This window comes from Aythya fuligula, chromosome 5, assembly GCF_009819795.1.
Source record: "Aythya fuligula isolate bAytFul2 chromosome 5, bAytFul2.pri, whole genome shotgun sequence".
Lineage (NCBI taxonomy): Eukaryota > Metazoa > Chordata > Aves > Anseriformes > Anatidae > Aythya > Aythya fuligula.
Genome location: NC_045563.1, coordinates 16,069,949 through 16,096,632, shown reverse-complemented (window position 1 = coordinate 16,096,632; position 26,684 = coordinate 16,069,949). Strand labels below are relative to the sequence as shown.

At 40.1% G+C, this 26,684-nt stretch overlaps 1 protein-coding gene across 1 annotated transcript in view; it reads left to right on the top strand.

The window, feature by feature from the left end:
* Positions 1-8,942: 8,942 nt before the first annotated feature.
* UNC79 (unc-79 homolog, NALCN channel complex subunit) overlaps positions 8,943-26,684 on the top strand; it is a 101,784-nt gene continuing 84,042 nt past the window's right edge. Inside the window, 6 exon segments of the mRNA XM_032187756.1 lie at positions 8,943-9,026; positions 13,006-13,126; positions 18,974-19,278; positions 22,648-22,818; positions 25,231-25,323; positions 26,434-26,489. Of these exon segments, the coding sequence (XP_032043647.1) occupies positions 9,005-9,026; positions 13,006-13,126; positions 18,974-19,278; positions 22,648-22,818; positions 25,231-25,323; positions 26,434-26,489 (768 nt within the window). The 5' untranslated portion in view covers positions 8,943-9,004.

The window sequence follows — 26,684 nt, the reverse complement described above, 5'->3', positions numbered from 1 at the left end:
CTGGGGAAAACTATCCAACTCTTAGCAGGCTTAAATTTGCTTTATAAATCAGGCAATATGGCCACTTGAATATTTAAAGGTTCTGCACATTAGAAAAATATGGATGCTTCTGCATAAAGTGCAGCAACTTTCCTACAGGCTGCTTTAAAGGCGCCCCTATTTTGTCAGTGTAGTTCAGTTTTGTTCTGTTCATTGTATGTAGCTCCTGGACTCCTATCTGGAGCAAGCCAATTTGGTGTCATCATTTGGAGGAGACACTCACCTAGTGGACTTGACATTGGCTAGGAAACTAGCCTTGGTGGAGCAATGCCCTTACATGAGCAAGGTGAGCCAATGCAGGTTGTTCAGGGCCAAGACCTGCACCCTGGCATGGGTCACAAACATGGAACTGAGGGGCCCCCACACAGAAAAATGCCGAGGATCTTACAAGTGTTCAATGTTGTGTACATTTTCTTCATCTTCCTGGAAAATCCCATGCCTTTTTTTGCTGTCTGTCACTGGTTTTGCCCAGTAGAGCCCTTTCCCAAACATTTTAACCTAAGTGCAGAAATACTAAAGCAAAATGAAAACCGTGCTCTGGTTTCTTGTCATCCCTGTCAGTGTCTTATCCTTTGGGCCATGATGCCTTAATAGGTTTAAGAAAGTGATTTTTTCTCACTTGTCATAATTCCTAATACTGCAATACTTTTACTTTGGCCATGCACGTAGTTGGTACAGACAATTCTGCACTAGTGTGAGATTATAGGTAATAAAAAAAAAAACAAAAAACACACAGGTTATTGGAGGGAAATTTAATTCATGAGTGATGCCAACTTTCACCCACATGGCATAGCAGCTATCACAAATACCATGCTTCTTAGAGCTAGTAAAGCCAATCTCTGATTTTTAATAGTCCTAGTACATGCTCATCAGGTTTGTTCTGGTTCTCTATGCAGGTCACTGATTTCTCTAAACTCCACTGCTATGGCAACAAATTAAGTATTTTGTTCATTTAGAGCCTAATGAGATTACTCTAGAAGAGTAATTGAAGACATTTATTAGATTTTTTTTTACAGTGACAGATACAGACAAACAAATCTAACATCCACAGAGTTAATTGAAGTAATTCTCAGAATAAGAAGAAAATTGGAGACTTCTTAAAACAACCAAATAACAACTGTATTTCCTAATGATGCTTTTTTTTTTTTCTTTTTGCTTTTTTTTTTTTTTTTTTTTCAAAGTCCTTATTCTATATTTGGGAGAGAAAGAACAAATATTAACACACAAGCTGGCTACCCTGTTGGGATCACAGCAGAAGTAATGAGGCCCAGAGCTCTTTACTACTCAGCCTCTCACTTTAAATCAACCCAAGTCAGTGATGTCTGAAATGTATTTGTCACATGCCAGATGGCATAACTGATACGTGTTGGTGGCTTCAGCCAAGCCTCTGAACACATCACGATCACTTCTACCATGACTGCCAACATCTATTATCCTATCCTGTCCTGTCCTGTCCTGTCCTGTCCTGTCCTGTCCTATCCTACATCTTCCTCCTCAGAACTGCTGCATTCCTGTTTTCCCAGGACAGGAGGTCTGGTTGATTTTCTTCTGTGTCAGTAGCACTGCCATCAGGGTAGGAAGTTTTCTTTGTATGTTTGAGTCTCAGCACAGAGGCTGAGCCTGAATATTCTTCTCTTAGGAAGAAACTAATTCTTAGCGGAGTAGCAGCGCAAAACTATATGATTTGTCAGTAAGATTGAGTTCTGAAATGATGCACAAAGATTGTGTTGCCTTTGTGCATAGACATGATTTTCTGTGAGGAGGAAGAGTGTTCTCTGTATCCTGGCTGATGCCAGTTAGCCCAGGTGTTGGAGCCTTGGGCAACAGCTTCCAGAAATCATCCTGTGTCAACCAGGATACATGCTGTAGCATATCTGAGCTGAGCCTAATGGCTCACTTTAATCCCGGATAGACTTTTTCCTCAAGCGATGATCTATTTTACCATCATTCATGAGGATTAATGTTTACAGAGAGCAAAGATTTAGGGACAAATTAAATTTAATGTGGTCTAACTCTTGCTGTCAGATGTGCACGTCTGAGCCTGAGGGCCTCCATCTGCTGTTCCCATCTGACGGGGGAGGTCAGTCCCTACGCAGGCCCTGCTCAGGGGCTCCAGTCCTGTTCCAAGCAGCTGGCCTCTGGGTTGGGTCAGCCTGGGGACAGTGTTAGATACCCAGGGAGCACCATGTGGGTTGAAAAGCCCTGAGGCCAGAGAAGCTTGTCCTCTCCTGGCTCTGCTCCAGTGGACTTGTTATGTTTCACCTCTCTTGTTGGGATTACTGCTGCCTCACCAGTCTGACTCTGCTCTTCCTTGCCTCCTCCATGGCATGGTGGAGCCTTGCATTCAGAAATCTGCAGTGACTAAAACAAACCTCTGAGACACCCTCTGTGCTCTCCCACCTCTGTTGTGGGGTTTAGTGATCCTATCACAATGCAGTTAATGATAACCTCATGACAGAAATTGTGAGCAAGTCTCAAAAAATTGAGACAGTGGGTTACAAGTTAAATTAAAAGCTGGCTGTCTTTATTTGTTTTGTGTTGTTTGATAAACTTATGAGGCATTTAGACCCTTCCCTCACATTTAGGCATTTAAATGCTCATTTGTTTCAAACAGTGTTCATATTGCATTTGAGTATCTAAATGTGCCAGGCAAGAACTAATTTTTATTTAAAATTCAGATAGAGATTCATATAATTCCCTGACTAAAGCTGAACCTTTAAGGAAAACACCATGAGAATATGTGAAGAGGTGGTAAACAGTGAGCACATCTATACAGAAATACTTACAAATATACCTATAATCAGATACACAGGTAAACGTGTTATTCATACATATATACATTTACCTTAATTTATTAATTGCAATTCGCACTGTTACAGCAGGCAAAATTAAGTTACAGAAACAGCAAAAACCACAGAGGCAATGTGATCCCCATCCCTTCCAAACCTTATCTGCCTTACCCTGCAAAAGACACAGTGGAAGGAAATATGAGAACTAAGTCTCCTAGTGGAACAGAAAATGTGGATTATAACTAATTCCTCTGTAAGAGGTAGATAAATTTTGTAGCTTTCTTGAATATACTTTGTCACCTTACTATCCAGACATCCAGCTGGCTGATTTTCAGGAATCACCTCCTTCAAACTCAAAAATGGTTCCTCTCAACATGAAGTCAAACACAGGTCACAGGAGGGCTGTATGGATGAAAGAGGTGTTCCTGACAGAACCCAAATACAAAAAGGAAGTGTACAAGAGGTGAGAGCAGGGGTAGGTGACCTACAAGGAATAGAGAAACAGTGCAGGAATGTCTGAGTGTGCAGGGATGGGATTAGGAAAAGCAAAGTGCACCAGGAGTTGAATCTAGGATGAAGTGCAATGAGAAGGGCTTCTATGGGAAAATCAACGGCAAAAGGAAGGCCAGGGAAAATGGGATGGAAGACCCAGTGATGAAGGACATGAAAAAGGCCAAAGTATTCAATGTCTTCTTCACTTTGGTCTTTTCTGGTAGGGCCTGCCTTCAGGAATCATAGGCCCCCTGAGGTCAGCATGAAATTCTGGAACAAAGAAGACTTACCCTTGAGTAGGGGAGAATCAGGTCAGGGAAATTTTAAACAAACCAGACATACACAAGGCCATGAGAACTAATGGGATACACACACAAGTGCTGAGACAGCTGGCCAATGTCATTGTGAGACTGCTTTTGATCATCTTTAAAAGCTCAAGGCAACTGGGAGAGAGTTCTGAGAAGTGGAAGAAAGCAAATGTCACTTCTATTTTCAAGGACAAACAGGAGGATCCAGGACACTGAAGGCCAGTTAGCCTTACCTTGATCCTTAGGAATTTAATGGGAAAATAATATTGGAAACCAATTCCAAACACACTAAGAACAAGACAGTGATTGGGAGTAGTCAGTCTGGATTTACAAAAGGAAATTATTGCCTGACCAACCTGATAGCTGTCTATGACAAAATGACCAGCTTGGTGGACAAGGGGAGAGCAGAGAATGTTTATTTTGATTTTAGCAAGACTTTGGTCACTGTCTCCCATAATGCTGGCATGGACAAACTGTTAACAGATGGGCTAGATAAGTTGAAAATGATGCAAACTGGAAAGTGGACAAACTGCTGGGCTGAAAGGGATATGTTCAGTGGCACAAAATCCAGATACAAACCAATTGCTAGTGCTATTCTGCAGGGTACCAGAGCCAGTACCATTTCACATCTTCATCAGTGACCTGGATGATGGGATGATGCAAGTATGCAGAAGATACAAAATTGGAATGAGTAGTTGATACCCAAGATGGTTGTGCTGCCGTTCAGATGGAGCTTGAGAGGCTGCCATTGGCCAGCAGGAGTCTCATGATGTTCAACAGATGAAAATTCAAGTCTTACACCTTGGGAGAAATAACCCAAGCACTGGTACAGGCCAGGGGCTGATCAGCTGGAAAGTGGCTTTGCAATAGTGGATCTGGGTGTCCTGATGGGCACTAAGTCAACAAGGAGCTTTTGTAACAAGAAGTTCAAGAGCATCCTGGGCTGCATTAGATAGAGCGTGGCCAGCTGGTGAAGAAAGGAGATTATTTTCCTTTGCCCAGCACTGGTAAGACCAGATCTGGAGTGCTGAGTCCAGTTCTGGGTTCTCCAGTACAAAAAAGACATGGACATAGAGGAGTGAGTAAAGGGAAGACCTACAAAGATGATGAATGAACTGGAGTATCTGTCACACAATTTGAAGTTGAGAGAGATGTGATTGTTTAACCTCAACAATAAAGGTCTCAAGTCAATGTGTATAAATGCCTGATGGGAATGTGTAGGAAAATGGAGCTAGACTTTTCTAAGTGGTGCTCAGTGACAGGACCAGAGGCAATGGGCACAAATTGAAATACAGGAAATTCCACTTAACTGTAAGAAATGCATTTTTGCTGTGAGGATGGTCAAGCCTTGGAACAGATTGCTCAGGGAGGTTGTAGGGTATTCTTCCTTGCAGATATTTGAAATGTGACTGGACATGGCCCCATGCAATCTCCTCTAGTTGAGCTTGCTTTAAGCAGGAAACTTGGAGTAGACAATCTCCAGACATTCCTTCCAATCTCAACAATTCTGCGACTCTATGAAATTTCCACTCATGAAATCAGAAAAACTGTTCTTTTTGGTTTTCTTCAATTGATACCAAAGGTTAAGTTCCCCATTCATTTACTGCTAAAAATATTTCTTGTAGTAATGACTTATGGGCTTTCCGATGCCTGCAGCTTTTGTCTTCTCTTAACTGAGTACATGCAGAGTTAAAAAGCATATGGACTTAAACCTTAGCTGCTTAAAATGTTTCCAGGAGAGCACTGTACACCTTTATTAGACAAAGCCATAAGGATCTTGCTGAGAAATGGTGAATTCTGTTCTGTACAGAGACTTTAGAAATTACTTCCTAGAGTGCCATATTCCTGTACTTGCTCCTTTATGACATTTGTTCACAATTTAAAGCATGAGTGTCCTAGTTACATTAACAAACTAGGGAAATCTATCACATTGTTTGACCAAATAACATTTGACTTTTATCAGGATTTATCTGGGGCTTAGGATTGTTTATGCATGCATAAGGACTCATAAGCAATAAATCACTTTCCATATACTTAAATTACATGCTGAACTGTATAGGACCTTACTCAGTAAATGCAGGCATAGCTGCAATTTTCAGGCTCTTAAACCAAAGATGAAAATTTACATGAGAAATGGAATTCATATTTTCTCAGCGTACTCCTGCTTTATCAAGCTGAGTGTTTTCAGAAGGCTCAGCACTGTGGTATGTGAATGCTTGGTATATTATAAAGGATACCTATGGGAGCTCAGTTCCTCTCAGTGCACAGAGTTCCCTATTGTTCTGCAATGAGCAATATTACCATGATCTGTTGCTTCAACAGATGGAAATTCAAGATAAAGACGTAACCTGCCTTCAAGAGCCTATTTCAATAGGCTAAAAGTGGGCTGAAAACCTATACTCCGAAAGATTCTGTTTTTATCACTTGTGAGGCCTAGACTTGGGGGAAGAGGGGCTGGAAGCACCATGCAACCTCCCTGGGCACTTCATTAAAATAAATAAATAGAAAATCTCTCATCAGCTTCAGTAGGATCTGACACCATGTCAGTTTCTAATAAAAGAGTGAACTGAAGTGTCAGCAGTCTCTGTCTCACCTCTACTATTCAGGTGGGAATCTACAGGAGGATCTTGGAGTGAGCTAAACAGGAAGGAGAAGCCCAGAGCTCCTTGCTTTTGTGAAGTACTACTCATGGAAATGGAGGTAACTCCTTTCCCAGCTAACTCATGTCTTTCAGTTACTGCTCAGTCCCACTACTGTCTTTGCAGCTGGTTCACACAAGCCACTGGTAGTGCTTTAAGCTGGCTCCTCTCTCTTTGGGCTCTCAACAGGAGGGAGTGTGGGAAGAGCTCTGTGAAGGCTGTGATGGCCTCAAGGAAAAGCTTTAAGAGCTCTGTTTTGGAACTAAGTGGTGTTGGAAAAACATTGCACATTCAGTATTTTTAGATCATTTTGAGAAAAAAAAGCCAACCTGTAAAATATCAGTGAACAGCACCTGCCCCTTCACAACGGTTCCTGTCACAGAATGTGCATCATCCTCAAATCTGGGCCGCAGTAATTTGGATACACTGCCTTGCATGATGAACAGGAAAATGTACCCAAGTTTCTCCTCCTCCATAGCACTGTTCTCTTTGGCTGCTGCAGGCCTCCTCATCTCAGGCAGCTCAGCCTTTTGGGGAGAGAATACTGCAAATGGCCTTTTATCAATATTTATTAACTCTGCCATACCTTGGGCGATGAAATAATACTGCTTCTATATACCTTTCTCAGAGGTGTGAGGATCTGAAAAACTATTTCTGAGAATTTCAGAGAAGAAAATTATAGCTAACCATTCATACCTAAGACCTGGCAAAGTCAGAAAGCAGGGGAAACCGAAAAGACACACACTGCTGAAATTATTTCTCTTGGAGCAGGCAAAGGAATAGTGACAAAAATTATGTTGTTATTACTGCATTTTGACCCGTTTGAATGCTTCCAAGCAATAGTATTTCAGACAAAGCTATTTTATTTGAAAATGTCAAATACCGAGAAATAAAATTTCCATATGCCACAGAAAATATTTATATTGGTTTTCACTGAAGAAGTTAACTAAATTAAAACCAATACAAGGTGGCCTTCCATTTTTTTAGTATTTAAATGTCTCTTTCCCTTATAGATATATATGGGTGACGAAGCTGGTGAGGGGCCTGGAGAACAAGTCCTACGAGGAGCGGCTGAGGGAGCTGGGCTTGTTCAGCCTGGAGAAGAGGAGGCTCAGGGGCGACCTTATCGCTCTCTATGGGTACCTCAAGGGAGGCTGTAGCGAGGTGGGGGTTGGCCTGTTCTCCCACGTGCCTGGTGACAGGAAGAGGGGGAATGGGCTTAAGTTGAGCCAGGGGAGTTTTAGGTTAGATGTTAGGAAGAACTTCTTCACTGAAAGGGTTGTGAGGCACTGGAACAGGCTGCCCAGGGAAGTGGTGGAGTCACCATCCCTGGAAGTCTTCAAAAGACGTTTAGATGTAGAGCTTAGGGAAATGGTTTAGTGGGGACTGTTAGCGTTAGGTCAGAGGTTGGACTCGATGATCTTGAGGTCTCTTCCAACCTAGAAAATTCTGTGATTCTGTGATTCTATGTCCATGTATAAATATTCTAGCATTCATATAGGATAGGAGGGGGGTATTATAGCCCCCCTCTAATACCTCATAAGTAGATATACCCTAATAAATGATTGCATATACAGACATGTTTCTACCCAACAGTAAAGAACAGCTACTCATATGTGCTACTTGTCAAGGTCCAGATGCCACCCACCCACCTTAAGGCACCTGTAAGTTTAAAGATGGATCCTGTAAATCACCAATGCCTTCTGCAATTGATGATAAAACCAGGCACTTTTGGAAGGGGATTCAGATCTCAAATGGGCTGAGCAACCTTCTGAGCTACACTGCTGGATACTGCCATGGATCGCAGGGTTCTTCATTTGTATACTACTGACAGTTTAAACCAAAGATAGATGAACACATATCCATAGGTTTGTGTACCCAGTAAATTTTATGCTTTTTAAGGGGCCCATTTCAGAACATTTCCTATCCTTTCTCCTCCCTATTGCTATACCACTAGTTCCACTTTGGGAAGGAAGGAGATCCTGCCACCTCTGTGGCACGATTAGTTCCTGGCGATCCGGGTTGTTGGCTCGCTCACAGGACTGGATGGCTTTGTGGCAAGCCTGCTGCTCCCATCATGACTGGTCCCACCCCGACTGGTGTTCGCACCTCACCTTCATGCGGTGCTGACGGAGCCCGGGGCAGCACCCACCGCATGGGAGCGGTGCCAGAGGTGTCACCCTCAGGCCCGGGCTCAGCCCCCAGCTCCTTGGCGAAGGGAAGCCAGGCGCACCACTGTCCCCAAGACGCCGGGCGCGCTATGGAAACAAATGAGGAAAACAAGCCGGGCGCACATCCCGAGATGCGCCGTGACAGCCCGAGGGGAGGGGAACCAGCCAAGGAAACAACATCCCCGATTAAAGCCGTATTTATTGAGCACCATGCACAGCCTCACGAACAAATCCCTGCCATGTCGCCGCCACCCGCGGCCACCTCAGGGCTCTGCAGCGCCCTCAGAGCCCTGCGGGGACACCCTGCCGCTTCCCGGGGGGGCTCCTCAGCACCCCCCAGCCCCTTTGGGACAGCGTTCCCCGCTTCAGGTGCCTCAGGGCGGCGGGAGGCGGCTGCATCCCTCGCCTCCTTTAAGGCCCCGCTCCCGCCCCGGCTCCGCCCGCCGCCGCTCCCCGCCCCGCATCCCTGCGGCAGCGGCTCCAGCCCCAGCCCGGCTCGGAGCCGGGGAGCTGCAACCGGGGGCAGGGAGGTGCGGGGGGCCGAGCGGGGCCCCCCCGGCGGCAGCATGTCCACCAAGGCGGAGCAGTGTGAGTGGCGGGGCCGGAGTCCGGGGGCCGGGGGCCGGGCAGTTGGGGGGGAGCGGGGGGCGCTGCCCGGCCTCCCCCCGCCGTGGTGGGCATCCCGGCAGCAGCCAGGGGGAGAGGTGTTTTTTTTTTTTTTTTATAATTAGGGGGCTGCCGCTTTTCTGGCTCTTTCCTAGCCACCATGTTGGCGAGGCGCGGTCGTTTCGCCGGGCCTCTGCCCCCCCCGCCGCCGCCGGTCCTGGTGGCAACCGGTGCGGGGCTGCCGGTGGCCGCGCCGCCAGGAGCCGGGCTCGGTGCCGGGCTCGGTGCCCTCCGTCCTGCCGCCGGCTCCTCGGGTCACCGGGAGGCGTCCCGGCGCTCCTGCAAGCCGGTGCTGAGCTGCTCTGAGGAGGATGCTTGTGTTTTGTCCTTTAGGGCTTGCCGCTTGTTTACCGTGATGGATGGTGGTGCTGTTCAAGTGTTACGTGGATGCTGGTTTGTTGCTGTAGGGATGTGTTGCTGGCCTCGCAATTAAAGGACGGGCAATGTTCCGGCCGTGCAGCAGCCCTGAGGTGTGCAGTGCTCAGATCTGCACTGCTCTGCGCTGCCTTCCTCCCACCTGAGTTCTGAACTTGTGTCCTTTCCTTCTAATTATGCCTCTTTCACATTGCCCTGTGGGGGGATTTCTGCTGCCCTTGTCCTACCACTGTCTCTGCCGTTTTCTTCTTTTCTGTTTGCCTTCCGTTCCTCCATTCCTGATGTCTGTGGTCTGCTCTATTGAGCTTCTCTCTCATATTTTTCCCTGTCTTTCCTTTTGATCCCCTTGTACTGTTCTGGAGACTGCGTCTTGGCTCTGCCACATCGAGTGTTGCTCTTTGTTTTAAGATTTCTTTGGGATCCAGATTGCAGATCTTTCTTCTTCCTAATGCTTTTTCAATGGTGCCTCTAGGTAGAGTATTCAGTTAGTGGAAATACCCTTGTGCATTATAACTTCTGTATTTGTTTACCAAGGTTGCTCTCCTGACTAGTTATTATGGCATTATCAGATGTCTTTCTCTCTATATAATGTTAAGATTCACTCACCTGCAATTTTGACAAATGGTCTCCAACAAGGATTATGTTGGTGTACGTGCATCACTGTCAGGCAAACCTTCAAACTCCAACTGTTGCTGCTGTTGCTTCTGCCCTGATTGACTGACAGATGAGAACCGGAATGTCTCAAAAAGGAGCCACAAGTTACAATGTATCTGAATTTACCAGAACAAAAACACTGCGAATGAGGAAACAGACCAGTCAATTCAGAAGAGCAAAAAGGCACTGGTCTAAATGTGAATCCATGGCCAACCCCACGGCACTTTGGCAGGTTGTATGAAAAGCAGGTAAAATGGTGGCAATGTGGGAAAATCATCTTGAGAAGCTTCCTTCTTGTGACCACACACATTTGAATTCATACTAAGAAATATTGACAGTGGCTTTCATCATTTGACTCACCTCCACAGCATGCCTGAGGTGTTCTTTGTATCAAAAGAGAAATGTTCTTTTCACCTTAAATGACAGTAACTAGCATTTAAATTGTGGTAAGTAATGTTCCTGGGAAGGCCGATGCCCACTGTGTTCTTCTCCAGGACAGAAAGCAATCAGAACCATTTTTACAGACTCATAATGGTTTCACTCTTGATTTGGTAAATGCTTGCATGGGGGCTAGGAAGTTCAGTTAGGTCTGTGTAGATACTAGAGCGATACCTAGCAAAACATCATAGGAATAATCTTTTTTTTTTTTCTCCTTTTTCTTTTTATTTATTTTTATTTATTTTTTTCCTCTTTATATGATGATCCTATAACAGTGGCAAAGGAAGTATTTCCGCAGAATGATTCTGCATTTTAAGTGTATCTCTGGGTGCTCAGAAACTTAGAAACTCAGGCCGTTGACATACTTCTGTATCTTCGGGGCTTCCCGAGTTTTGCTCTGGGGCCTCCTTTCAGAAGTGTCTTAGTGTTCTGGCACGCTGTGCTGAAATGGACCAGAGTTCTGGGCAGCTCTGGGAGATGAGGCCAAAGCCTTGAGCCTAAAGGCTAATGTTAATATTTAGACTTTCTAAACTAATAACTAAGTCTTTCTGCTTTGTTATTTTAGCTTACATAATTGTGTGACAGTGCTGAGTAATAGAAAAAAACAGATTTAATTCTTTATGCGAAAAAGATAATTCTAGATTTCCTATACACTTTATTGAAAGAAAGTGGCCCTAGGGAGGTGGACAGTTTTTTGAAATACATATTGAACCTGAATTCTGACGTCATCTTTAGCATTAGCTAATCCAATTCATTACACATTCTGGCAGCAGACCATGGCAGCCACAGTAAACTGTGCATCTTACTGTGAATTTTTCTGTGTTGGGTTTTAAGATACATGATCTGTTTCCTTGCAAATATGCCTGGTTTCGTGGTCTTTTTCCCTAGCAAGCAAAGATAATCTCACAAAATACATTTATGAAATAATTATTAAAAACAAACCTAGACTAGATTACAGATACCTTCACCATAGTAAAAGATATACAGTTACCTTTGGAAAAAAAATAAACACAAAACTGCACCTGCACTGTGGGGATCAGAACTGAGATAGTGGGCAGAAAGAATGAAGCATGAGATGAGAAAAAGCAGACTGAAATAAACTTCACCTGTAATCTGGAGTGAAACCCCTGATGTTCAGATGTTATTATCCCAGTAGTTCTGGAGTCTTACAGGAAGCTAGTTCTGACTGGTCTTCCAGAGACGTGGGTAACATACTGCAAAGCATTGTTCGTGTGCCCCAGGCCTGTGTGGTCATTTGGGGGGTTCTGATCTTACTCATAGCTACTCTGAGACAGCATGTGCCCACAGGACAAAACTTCGTCTTCTGGTTTTCTGGGAAGCAAAGAGAAGTGAAGTATAATTAAAATCAATTGATGACACCTTAAAATAATAAGTTTTTAAGGTAAAATGCTTAAAAGTGGGGAGAAATAAACTAAGGATTCATAAGCAATCTTATTACTTTTGCATACGTATTATGTATGGTAGTCTCCCTAGTTTACTTGCTATTTTCTATTAGGCCTCAGCCCTATTGAGTCCTGTGATGGGCTTTCTCCCTGTGATGAAGCAGGGAAGTAGTGTGAAGGAGATGTTTGTCTGTAGAAGCTTCACTTCCTGCAGAATTTGCAAGGGTATGGTCAGTACAGCTGGAAACAGGGGAGAAAGGCTGATCAGGTTAGGGCAATCGAGTGCTGGAAGACTGGGTTTCCCAGTGCAGTTGGTTAGTCTTAAGTAGAGCAGAAAAGAGTTCTGAGTGTGCTCGATTATCTCAGCATGAGACTGGCTTGTGCCAAGTAGGCAATGTCAGGCATCACAACTATGGTGAGTAATCATTCTTCCAATACTAAACAGGGATCTTTGTTGGAAATTGAGAATGCTATTTCTAAAACAAGTAGTCTCAGAAAAGTTGTAGAGCTTCTCCAGCTCTTTGAAATCCCCTCACCTACTTGATCAGACTTCCTAAGACACTTAAATAAACAGCACAGATCTTTTCATACCCACTATTCATTGCATAAAGTAAATTTATGGCATGAAGTAAATTATATAAGCTCTCGCTGTCTTAGCTTTTATCTCTGCTTTGGCTACAGAAATACATGAACCTCCTGTGATCCAGTGAGTCACTTTTTTTATAATGAATCTTGAGATCTTTGGAGACACAAAGATGTGCAGTTTTTATTTTTATTTTTTCATTTGCTAGCACAAAGACAGTCTAAAACAGATGCAGACATTCGCTGCCTTCCTTGCCTTTCCCTTAGCACCTGTGCACTGGGATGTTCAGTATATTCAGTTAAAAAGAGTAGAAAGTTTTTTACAGTTTAATTCTTAAATCTAAAATCTAAAAAGAAAAATCAAGAATGGTAGGAACAGACATGATCCCCTTAACATGTGCAGAAAGCTAAATGCAAGTTTCTGTGTTTGTTTTTTGTCTTCTATATAGTTGCTTCCAAAATCCGTTACCTTCAGGAATACCACAACCGGGTTCTCCACAACATTTACCCTGTGCCCTCTGGAACTGACATTGCAAATACTTTGAAATACTTTTCTCAGACACTATTGAGGTAAGTTTTAACTAATGCTGTTGAAGAAAAAAAAATGCTAAAGTGTAGGGGGTATTCATTTACTTTGAATTGATTGCAGTATTTAATGGGTCAATGTTCAACCAGAAAGTCGGAGCATAATTGAAGAAACGAATGGTATAAATTCATCTCTTCAGTGGCTGTTGCCCAATTTGCCCAGTTGAGCTGCTTATTGAGTGGCTGATTCTAAAATAAACTTGGTTGATCACACATTTGCTTGGCCCTCCTAAGACTTAGGTGAATGTACAAATATGCTGAACCTGTAAGGAAAGGAGTTAGTGACCTGTAGATTTGTAAAAGTATATACTTCTGACCTCCTTGACAGTCCTGGTGCTTTGGGATTGTAGAGTAATGAGCCAGAAAAGCAGGACTAGGTTCTGACTGTGCCATTGTTCAGCTGGTTTCCAGGTTTGGGTTCTGGTTCAGTCCCTTATAACAATATGAACAGACATGAAATTTGTATACAAATCTGGATATGGATGGAAAAACAGATCAGGATTGTTCTGACCAAGGGGTTTGATCTAGTCTAGTATTTAGTGATGATATATAGTGCTAAATACCATATGATTAGAGAATACATTTTGAATAGGAAATACTGCCTCTTGTCTTTCTAAAAAGATGTGAAAAAATGTAAGGCTCAATTAGGAATATATATGCTGCTTTTTTCCATAGTGCCTACCTGGTTGTTTTAAAATTTAATTTTCAAATTGGTTTTAAAGTGGCTTTTGACAGTGAAGATATAATTTTTGTCTGTCAGGTTTTGATTGGTATTAGTTCTTATATCCAGAAAAATACAGTTAAGGCTGCATTTCTCTGTATAGCTTCCTAATTTATACCTAGGAAGGTTGTCAGAAGCTAGTTTGGAAAAACAGCATTTGCCTTATTTGATAAGGAAACATTAATAAAATACAATTTACTATATATTTGTACACATACTCCTATGATGCATACAAGTGGAGAAGCAAGTTTAAACTTGAAAGAATTTCAGTAGTTTGTTCTAACATTCATTTAATGCCAATGTAATGCAATAAGATTCGTGACCCTGTTTATGAGAAGACACAGACAAAAACACTCATTGTCAGTGGAATAGCTATTGTACTGCAATCTTAAAAACACAAAACAACAACAGAAACAACAAAACCTAGAACCAGACAAACAAAGAAACCCAGCACTTATATTAACTTCTGAAAATTTCAAGAGTGGAATTGTTTAACCACTTAAATTTGTTTGCCTTGTCATTGAGAGTGTTGAATAAAACTGTGACAACCACAAGGGCTTTTTTTTTTTTTTTTTTTTTTTAAATATTAAAAAAAATGAATTTTTGTCTCATTACACTGTAACAGTGGTGAAAAAGCGTTCAAAGAGTCCTTGAAAATAACTCTGAGATAGGGTTTTGTTCCCAAATCAGGGTGTTTTAATGGATTATTTTGTACAACAAACACATTTCAATCGCATTTAAGGAAGGCTCTTACTTAAAACAGCCTCTGCTTAAATGTTGTGAACCTGCAAGTCTGACTTTCTTGGTTTAACAGCTTAATTCTGGACATTTTCTCTCTTCTCTTCTCACTGTAACTACCAAGTGTTAGCTACGATGAGATCCATTTCTTTCTGGGCAGAAGTCAATTGAGACAGGGTAGATTTAGAAACTTAAGAAGTATCTCCATACCACCCTGCTGCCTTAATCTTCCGAAACAGTACAGCTGACATGTCCTGTGTGACAAATTCTTCACACTCCATTGACAGTGATGTTTCTGGGCTTGTTGAAGAAGCTTGATAGTTACCAGCTATGAGAGCAGATCAGAATCAGGGTAGCAGTTGTACAACTGCTTGGCTCCTCTTCTTTAATTTGTGCTTGGAATGGGACTGAACCAAAATCCTTCATAGATGATGCTGAACCTCATGGGGCAGAAATGCTGTTCATATGTTGTACATAGATTTACACGGTTCACAAATGGCTTTGTCCTTTCCGATCTTGGATCTGATCAGCATCAGCACTAGAAGGATTCCAGAAGTTGCAGCCAGGACTTCAATCTAAATTTATTAAGTGGCCTGCATTCTGATACCTCAGCCAGGTCAGATCCTGGTGACTGGGGAATTTGAACTGTGGGCAAAGCCTTAATGCTATGGTTGAACCAATACAAGTTTATACGCTTGCTGATACTAAGAAAGAAGCTGGATAAAAAAGCAAAACAAAACATACCCTGTATTTAGTGTGGCAGATGGAAAGAAGGAAACTCCCACCCACTGTATGCAGATCTCTGTAAGATTTACCCTAAAACTAAACAGACTGGTTAAGAACTTGTCTTTCTGAAGAGTCTGATCAAACATTTCTTTGAACATTCTGCATGCTGAGTCTTCTTTCTGCCTCCTACACTGAGACTCCATTGCGTAAGTTTTAACATCAGTGATAGAAGTACGTGATGGAGAATAACCTTTCCAGTTTAAGACAGAACATGTGAAATGATTTTGGACTGATCAAAGAATACTGATCAAACAACAGCAAAAACACCCATTGATTTTGAGAGATTTGGGTCTGGCCTTCAGAATAGGTTGCTTGGGATCATCTTCTATTTCAAAATAACTTAAAAAATATTTTCCAGTTTGATGCGTACTCTTATTGCAGCTGAATTTTTAGGATAAGTGTTTCTTGATGAACACGTGTAGTTAAAGGAGTAATGTATACTCCTCAAAGGAGTAACGTATAGTCACAGAAATTCCATATGATGATTGGGTTTTACAGGTGTAGCATTTACTACTTATGATACTTTTTAACTTTCCATGTAATGGGAATGTTGAATGTGTTCTTTTCAGTAGGGTATGCCCACTGTTTTGGATCACATTCATATCTGGTGTCATTCTGCTAGCTATAGTTGGATCATGCAAGGGATTAATTTGTTCCTTTGCTCTGTATGTAGCCTCAATATATCACATGCTTGGGGTGGGGGGATCAGATGTGAAATGACTGAAAAAAAATCAATTCCTTATTTCTATGAACAAACATTACATAAAATCACCATACACGATGCATAGCACATTGATTCATTTAGTTCTTAATTTTCTCTTTGAGCGAAAACATTCCTTTACATTACAGCATGAATTTGTTTCATGCCCTGCTCATTTTCAGTGTTTTTTTTTCCCCCTCATCTGAGGAGTGATCTAAGACTTAAACATATTGCAGAACAGCTCATTCTTTCACATTTTCTTGGAGAAAGGTCTCCACATGTACTTCTAAGTAAAATGTTTTACATAAGGGATAGTTATAAATGCCACTACCTAATTAATGATCAAGCTTGTTTTGCTGCCTTGGTGAGATGCAATTCTCCTGTGGACATTTTAGGAAATCTTTCCTGGAAGATGGTAATTTTGAGATAGATAGATAGGAAAGGTGTACAAATCTTGAAACAAGCCCTGATGGCTTTCATGCATGTCATGAGGCAAGTTCAGTATAGAGTCATGATCAGGTTCTCAGCACGTGCTTTGAGCAGAAACAGGAACAAGCTATAAATATTGGATCATGGTCTTAGGGGGACTTCCTAGATTTTCAGCTTTGACTCTGATTTATTGCCATTATAACATATTGTCTGAAAGTTTAATATTATTTTATCCCTATATTTGGCATGATTGGAGCTGGAATTTGGTCTCACTTCTGTTCCTGAAGTGAACAGAAGGACGCCACTGTCAACATATAAGAATATGTGCCTTGGTTTCTAATCAGACGGGCAATAGCTCCATGTCAGAATAGAAGGGAAGCCTATAGTGCAGGCTTTGCATCACTGCCTTACACTTTTCAAAGCAAGGATTAAATAATACAATAATGTTCTTTCTGGAAGTAAGGGTATTTGAAGTGATGTGTTGGCAAGTAAAAGGATGGATAATTGGTAAAATCTGTTAGAAGACAGAGATGGAATATGATTTAGTATCTTCACATCTATAAGCAAGAGCTGCAGAGTATGGCAAATAAACGTCAAGCAAATTAAAAGTTAATATGAAAAAGAGGAATCAGCACTCTGGTCATTTGTTTTTTAAAATCATATTAGATCTTGGGTAATTTCGTGATACAATTTCATAAACACTGTAATAACATTCATCACTCTTCTTGTACTGGACATTGGGTAACAGAAACCAAAATAATTGCCAAATACATAAGGTGTAATAACAATTCAAAAAAAAAATCTTAAAACAGACAATTTGACTGTAATCTCTGACTGAAAGTGTGATATGAGATCTGGCTTGTAGTAGCCACTTGGCATAAGACTGTACCTGTGAAAGTGTTTTATATATTTGGTAAATGAATGGCACCTCCTCTTATAAGCACCTTGGCATGAGTTTAGCTTACTTGTGTGAGTCGTTGCATTGACACAGGTGTATCTTTGCTAAGGTGATTATATGGCAGGGATGTCTGTACTGGTAAAGGGGACTGAGATTTCCAGAAGTGCTCCCTCTTGACGTAACTCTACTCTTCATTAGTCAGTGGAAATTTTAATCCCACTCACTTGTCTTAACAGTTTTAATGCTGACTTTGGGAGTGGAGTTAAACCAACAGAAATCACTTTTGGAAATCCTAATTGCTGAGAGATGCGAAATGTGCTTAAAAAAACAAACAACATTGTGTGTGGTTTAATATATTTAAAGTTGTACTATAGGCACATATTAAGATTATGGGCTAACACTATAATTGCCTGATAACTAAAATACAGCACTGCTTAAGTGACAATATATATCTACTTAAAGTAGTTATTAATTTTTCTTTATTAGAAAATTAAATTAACATGCTTACAACCATGTTTACAACATTCTTAAAACAACATAACAAGGTGGTTGACGTATAGCCTCTATTTTGATTCCCACTAAATCCTTTTTATTTTTTGAAATTATCTCTCCTTTAGTTTATAGTGAGTTTTGTTGAATAATAACGTAAGTAGCAGCAGGAATGTATGGTAACATACTGTCTGATCTGCAGTTACGTAATTGGTCTTGCTTGCTTAGCCCTTAGATTTTGAAGGTAACTATTTACCCAAGAAGTGTTTGTATTTGTAAAGTAAAATGTTTCTTCCCTAAACATGAGCAAAATTAAAAACACATAAACAACCATTATCATTAGCTCACAAACATATGCTAAAGACCATCTACTATATATTATTTTACAACTTTTTGAAATGTAGTTTAGTTAACATTTTAGAAATATTATATTATTTCTAAATCCATGTGCCTGTTTAAACTTCATTATCTCAAATGATACTGACTGAGTGGTCATGAAACAGTATCATAAAATACATAGACATTATTTTAATGCAATAAACATGTGATTTTTAAGACTATCTTAACAAACACACATGTTTATTCTTTGCTAAAACATGTTTCTGCAAGTGCCACACCTATATTTTACATGTTTTCAGTTAGTTGGCTCAAAGATTTCATGGAGGGGGGGGGAGAACACTCAAAATCCTCAAAATATTCTCAGTGCAAAATAGCAATCTGTTTTGATACAGCTATTTTTCTGTAGTGAACACTTTTAATACCTAGAATTTTTCTTAACTGTGAAACATGGGTAGGGCACTGAAACATGCATTTTTATATTTTTGCTCCTTATGAACCAGATAACACATGAGATGCAATGAAAATTTCCATAGATGTCAATTTTTAATTCTTGTATCTTGAAGCATGAAAATGAATGGTTGCTAGATTTGTAGATACACTGGTTTTGGTAGCAATTGCATCTTATGTGGGATGTATCTGGTGTTTTATTATTTGTTTTATAGTGTCATTTCAATGTAATGTGCTGTTCTTTGTGTCTTTGTTGTCTCTTTTTTTTCTTTGTCCCCCCAACAGCATTTTGTCCCGCACAGGGAAGAAGGAGAATCAAGATGCCTCCAATTTGACAGTGCCCATGACCATGTGTCTTTTTCCTGTGCCATTCCCACTCACCCCATCTCTAAGACCACAGGTCAGTTCCATCAACCCTACTGTTACTCGCTCCCTCCTTTACAGCGTCCTGCGAGATGCTCCATCTGAACGTGGCCAGCAAAGTCGTGATGCTCAGTTATCAGACTACCCATCTTTGGACTATCAAGGACTTTACGTGACACTGGTGACACTGCTGGATCTAGTTCCTTTGCTACAACATGGTCAACATGGTAAGCAGGCCCTTGAACCCTTCAGTACGCTTAACTTCAGTGCCGTGAATCCATGAATGATGCATAAATGCAGTAGAAGAGATGGGCCTAAACTGACCTGGATCTGGATTTCAAATCTACCGGGATGTTTATATCCAAGTGTTTGGTTTGTCTTTTTAAAATAAAAGATTATTTATTTATTTATTGTGAACTGTGGATTTGGTTTTGAATTCTGAAGTTGTCTGATTTTCAGTGATATTTTGTGATGTGTAACTAAAATAATACAAATAGGTCAAAAAAAAATATCTGGAACTTGAATTTGGATCTGCTGGGATATCTTCAAACTGGTCCTATTGGGGTGGCTCTCTAAAGAGGCATGCATTGCTTGAAAGTGTATACATGTCCAATAAGGAATATGCAGATTTAGTGTTTTGGTGAAGGTCCATCTCTGAATAGAACATAAGATATATTTGATTGAAGAAAAACAATGGCTCTAGAGATGGCTTTAAAATATTTCAGGGTAGAAAGGTAGCAATATCTCTGTCTAACTTGCTGAAAAGCAGTATTTTCGTATGTTTTGAATTGGTTCAGCACTAGATTTCTGTGACTGTGTTGTGTTTATATTGTTTTATTCTCAAGTTCTGCAAATGTCTGGTTTGTTAGTCTCTGGCTTTTCATACTGGGGTACAGGAGCTGAGTATTTTTCTCATGTGGTAAAAGTCAAATATTAATTTTCACCATGATATCAGGGTGTATTACATCAAGATGAACTTATATCAGTGTATATAGTTCAGTATAGGAAGTATTGTCATCAATCTCATACACTGCTAAATTCTTTAGCAGGAAATTCTGTTAAATGCTGATTTTCTTTTGAGTTGGCAGCAGCATGTTTTGAATCAAAGATTGCTGCACAAAGAAATGTTATGATCTTGGAAAAAAGGCACTCTTGGCAAATTATAGACCTGTTGACTTTTTCCAGAAATCAAAGTTAATTATCAAAGCAATCTTTTTCTAAGTAGATAACATGGTGGTAATTAACAACCAATGGAGACTTGTGAAGAAAAAATAACACTGAACAAACATAATTTTGTTTTATGGCAGGACAGTGGTTCTCCTGCTGTGGTTTTCTTGTCCTTAGGCAGGCTTTTGTTGCTGTGTCACTTGACATCCTGATGGGCAAACTGGGACATACGGTCACCACTTTAGTGAGGAAAACACTCCAGGAGCAATTACTCATGTCTCATGTCAGTTGGAAGGTATACCAAGAGGGAATTTTACAGGAGTCTGTGTTGCATCTAGTGTTAATAAATATTTTAAATTTTTACTTGGCTGATAGCAGTGAGAGAAGATGACAATTTACAGGGGATATCAAGATGGTGAATAGCATGTCTCTTATATGAGATTTGATTCAAAATAATCTTGGCAAATTGCATTCTGTTTTGAAGGCTCTTCAAAGAAGAAGTGTAAAATATTATATTTAAGCAAGAGAAATCAAATAAAGAAATTAAATGAGGGAAGTAATAGCTTGAAAGTCATACTGCGAAAAGATCTGGGTGTTACAGCAGATCTGAGTCTGACCATAACTCACTAATGTATTAATATTATCCTAACAATATGTAAACACATGCTTTATTAGACACCCAAAGCATTTTTTATTTAGTTAGTTTAATAGCCCTAGCAAGACGTCAGCTGGAGTACAATTTTCAGATTTGTCCATCTGGTCTCAAGAAAGGCATGGACCTTTTGGGAGGAGTCCAGGAAAAAGAAACAAAAACGATCAGAGGTGTAGAATCTGTGAAGAGTGAGGAAAAACTGAAAGAACATTGTTTAGCTTAAAGAAAACTGGAGGGAGACATTATTACAAACATGTAAAGATTGCTGCAAAGAGAAATAAACAAACTATTTGTGTTTAGCATCAGGATAAGGAGTAATGGGCTTGAATTGCAGCAAAGAAAATTTCAAAAAACGGTTTTACAGTAAAGATGGTTAAGCATTAAGAATTGCCAGATGAACAAGTAAAATTTTGTCTTGCAGATTTCTAAGAACAGGATAGATAAACGTCTGCAAGAAATAATTGGTTGACTCATGCTTGGGGCAGGGGAAGGTCACCTGCTATTTCCTATGGTTCCGTGTACAAAGAATTACATTTTGCTGTGGAACTTGTTATTTATTTCTCCCTCAGCGTAGAATTTGACTAAAATATATATGTGTGTGTGTGTTTTTTTTTTTTTTTTTTTCTTTCGTTATTTTTTTAATCTGAACAGTCTGTATTGGTTGGGTAAGTACAACTGGTGCACTAGATGCTCCTCAGCTTGGGTCCTGTCAGCCTATACAAAATTGTCAATGCTTCGGCGACAAATATGTATTGCAAGAGCAAATGCTCTCTGGCATTAAGGGTCTAGTTGTTGCACAAGACTAGAATGAAGTGTTAACTTCATATTATGACTCATGATGTTTACATCTACAGCTACAGATCTTTGAGAACTTTAAAAGGCAGCTTTAAATCATCCTAGTTATACAGATGAAGGTCAAGACCTGTGTGTTACACCTTGAGGTTGCAGAGGGAGTCAGTGACAAAAGAAATCCCTCTTTTGCAGGCAGAAAGCCTTATGATGTATTGTAGTCACCATACAGGTTCAAACCTGGGGTTTATTGGGTGCTGTAGTCTTTCTCAGAGGGTTATTGGTCCCAGCTCAGTTCCTCATGTGTAAGATGCCACAATGGCCACTTACATGGCAACTTGTCTGCTCTATTTGGATATTGAATTAATGCATGATACCTTAAGTATCCCTTCCAAAGCATTATATTGTAATTAATCAGAAAAATCTGGAAACTATTTATAAATGGCTTATTCTTTTTAAGCTTTGGGCATTTTTGGTCTCAATGGCTTCCCCTGGAAATAAAATCCACTGTTTAATCACATACTGTTTGCAAAATGCAGTGATGTTCCCTCTAGTTTCTATGTGGGAGGCAATTTGTAGCTTTCTTAAGGGTAATTAAGATCAAAATCTGATTTTGTTGAGAGATAGTATGGGATGCTTTTTGCAAAAGCAGGCCTTCTCATGCTGGAATACTTATCAATTCTGATTGTAATAACACCTTTGCTTAAATGCAGGCTGCTTTATGTAGGTGTGTTGATTTTATTGGCTATAGTATTCATATTCATTCCAAACTATTCTAAATGCTGCTGAACAGCTGTTTTCTTCTCTTTTAAGAAGGGCTTCAGTGATGGGTGAAGTCACTTGTGTGTGACTATGGGAGTTAAGTTTCTGAAATACTTTGAGGGGAAAATTTGAATTTAAATGTAACTTTTATGATAGATCTGTACAAAGTACATAGTCATAATTGTTTTTCCATTGTAATGATTATGTATTTCATTTTATTCAACAGATCTTGGGCAATCAATTTTTTACACTACTACATGCTTGCTTCCTTTTCTCAATGATGATATTTTGAGTACTTTACCCTATACAATGATTTCAACATTAGCTACCTTTCCTCCATTTCTGCACAAGGATATTATAGAGTATCTCAGCACATCTTTTCTGCCTATGGCTATCTGTAAGTAGAACTTACTCTAGTATTGTTATGTTTCAGAAAAGTGGTACACTGCTATAATGTCAGACTGTAAGAGTCAGTGTGATCTGTCATAGAATTGTTATGTGACACCAATATACTGTATGTATACAAAAACAATTCCATGGAACTATTTTCAAAAGGAAATACTTCATATGTATGTATTATGATGTATTGCTGTGAATTCTTTCTTCACTTAAAGAGTGAAGATAAACTGTAAAGAAATACAGTTTTCAGACTAACAAAACTTTCAGTGCTGGTAAAGGGGATCTTGAGTACAGAATTGATGGGCAGAACGCTGCTAAAGTGATACATGCAATAGCAACATGTATAATTTTTGCATTTGCACTAAATGTGGATGTACAATAATGACTCTTATCAATGTAATGATACCATGATCAATGATACCATGATGAATTTCTGGTTTTCTCTTTCTCTCTTTTTTTCCATTTAATTTCTGTACTAGATAGTAGTGCACATCTTTGGTCCCTAAGTATTAAAATTGAATCTGACAGTGGCTTCCTCTTTTCTTTTGTTTTGTTAATTTTCCCCTCAAGGTGTGATAGGACTTTGTAATTTCAGAATTCCTGAAGACTATGAATCCTAAAGTGTGTTCTGAGTACCCATCTTTGTACCTGATAAAGCTTGATGGGCTTACAATAGTAGCAGAGAGATTTAACCATGTTCTGCAGACAAAAACATTAAGTTTAAAGTCAGTTTTACCCAACAGATGTTTTATTGTGAGGGTGATCACTGGAACAGGTTGCCTGAAAGGTTGTAGATTCTCAAAATGCAGCTGGACGAAGTCCTGAGTACCTGTTCTAGTTGACCTTTCTTTGAGCAGGGGGCTTGGACAAGATGATCTACAGAGGTCTTTTCCAACATCAGCCATTCTGTAATTCTATGAGAATGTCTCCTCCTTACCTGCATAGCAGACCTTTATGGAAAATGTTAGAACAAAGAAAGAAGTGTGGTCCAGTGTTTCAAGACTAAGATTTTGTGGAAACTTACACGTAAGGTTTTCTTTGGTCAGTGTTCTTTGGAGAAGTTTCTCCAAGAAGGTCCTCTTTGGATTAAGAGCAGAAAGTTGCACTAAATGTGTTCTCCCCATTGTTGCACTAAATGTGTTTTTCCCAGCTCAGAGGAGCTGATGTAGGTAATCTTCACATCTCCAAAACTATTCTCCAAAACATCTGATTGAGCCAGATCCATAGCTAACATAAATAAATGCTTTGCCCTATTGTGTGTGGATGACTTTCAAAAAAGGTTGAAGTGTAATTAAGAGAGCCATAGCAATGCTGGGACGTGTGGAGAAATACCAGACAGAAAAGAGAGAGTCTCCCTTTTCCAGTCATGTGTGTTCTTAAATAGCATCCTAGGCTTTCTCTACTGGGAATGATCTGTCCCTTCACAAGGCAAGTGTAGAACCTTTCCTTTTCCTTGTGTTCAGCTCAGAATCAACTGAAAGGGAAGGGTGCAAGAGATTGTATAAGCAGCTGAAGAGCCAGATGGGAGGGATGAAAGGATCTCACTGAACTGTTAGTTACAATTATGTGCTTCTATCCAAAATGCTGGCAGACAGGCTTGAGATAGAGCTGTAGAATGCGAATGGGGAAGATACGTTCCACATTTCTGTGTAGGAGGTTGCCTGCAAAGCCATATTGCCATGATACAGTTCTGCAAATAAACACCTACACTGTGCAGGGTTATTCCAAGTTCCATATTCAACTATTACTAGTTGATACTAACCATGCAGTAGCAAAGGAGAAAGAACTCAAGCCCCTTTCAGTGAGGTCAAGGTTACAACAGCTTAGCTGCACTGCAGTGCTACTGTGTATCCTTAGCACAATTCACAATAACAAGGGGGAATGATTTTTCTGGTATGTAGCTCTAACTGCAATTCATACCATGTGGTCCCTGAGAAGTAATCTGTGCCATACGCAACAGCCATCTACCGCCAGCACCAATCCTTCATCCGTATACCTCAACAGCAGGCTTTCTACGTTTCTTGTTTCCTTACCCTCTACTTTCTCCTTGCCTTTCCTATGATCCAAGTAGTAGGTGCATGTGACTATATGACTGAAATTGCTCTGACCAGTCTGTGGGTTCTGAAGCAGAATGCCTCAAAAGATCACCTTTTTGGGTTGATGTAGCTCTGAGGAAGAAATCTCACTAATCTGAGAGACCAGGTGTGTGGTCTGTGAAGCAATGCCATTTTCTTAGTCATATTTTTCTCGTAGGGGTTTCACCCCCACCAATACAGAATGGTTCTGTTTATTTTTTTAATTACATGGTACCTTAGAATTTTTTTTCATCACTTGGAATCAGAGTTATATGCTCTTTTTGCCTATTTTTCCTTGTACACTAAAAAATCTTTTTTTCTCCTTTTCTTTTAAGTGGGCTCCTCAAAAAGGGAAGGTGTTCCAGCACATGTCAATTTATCTGCATCATCAATGTTAATGATTGCAATGCAGTACACATCAAACCCAGGTATGTAAACATGCAGTATGGTATAATCCTCTGTGAAACTATGAGTCATGAAGTTCTGTGACAAACGTAATCAAAAAAGTTCAGTGATATAAAATTCCATCTCACAATCCAGTGCAGGATAAAAAATAAATGATTTCAGTCAAAACTTGTATTTCTGAGCATTATGCTTGAAGTCATCATTATGTAGATAAGATCTCATTGTGGTGAAGAATTAGGATTGGACCCAGGATTGAAGAGTCTGGTCTTCTTCTGCTTGACATCAGAAAATAGTGTTGATTTATAATGTCAGTGTTGGAGGGAAATCGCTATTAACTTTGAGTATAGAATTTCACAGTAAAAGTTTGTCTTACGTTATGATTCATATCCCACCAAGTTCATGACTGATACCATTTTTCAAAGATGGCAGGTAATGCTGGCTGCAGGCTCAGAACAGAACTATCATTAATCTAATTGTAATTAGAAGTACCTAACCATAAATGCCATTCTCTCACTTCAGTGCAACTCCAGTTAATTCAGTGGGGTCACACAACCAAAACAAAACAAAATTTAACCTGAGGTATCTGTCATATTTCATAGTAGTCAACTACCTCCCATTTTATGTTTTTACTTAACTGGGTAGATGGTGTGTGTGAGGAGGAACCCCACACTGCTGTATGTGCATGAGACGTGTCACGTCATGCTACCCCTTGGCACACAAAGGAATGGTGTGCTGTCACGTGTGACTTCTATTGCTGCCTTACGATGAATGACAAGATACACATTTACAGCTTTATACAGTGCCAGAAGGACAAATTTTAAGTGAATTAGCAGATATTCCTAAAAGAGACGTATCCGAAAAAGATCTCTGTTGCTCTACAAAGAGCTGTAGCATTGTAAGGCTTCTCAGCTTACTGCATTTCTTGACAGAAACAAACTAGTAATATTTTATTTCTGGTCTTTTGTAATAACTCTCTGGGCAGTGATCCTTCAGCAAACCCTTTTAAATAAGAAGTAATTAAATTAAATGTAGAGTTTTGGACTGTCAAAGCAAAGCCCGTTAGTTAATTACATCACTTCTGTAACTTGAGTTTCCACTTCAGTATTATGTCTATACTTTCTTTTCTCTCTTAGTGTATCACTGCCAGTTATTGGAATGCCTCATGAAATATAAACAAGAAGTATGGAAAGTAAGTTTCTGATCATATATACATCATGGAAATTACTGGATAGTAATGAAAACCAGATGACTTGAAAATTGGACTGATTATGTGCCAAGAATTCTTAAATGATCTTTATATCCAATCTTCCTGAGTTATGGAGAGGAAGGTCCCTCTGATTTTTAGTTTACAGAAGCAGCTCTATCTTTTGTAGAACAAAGCCCT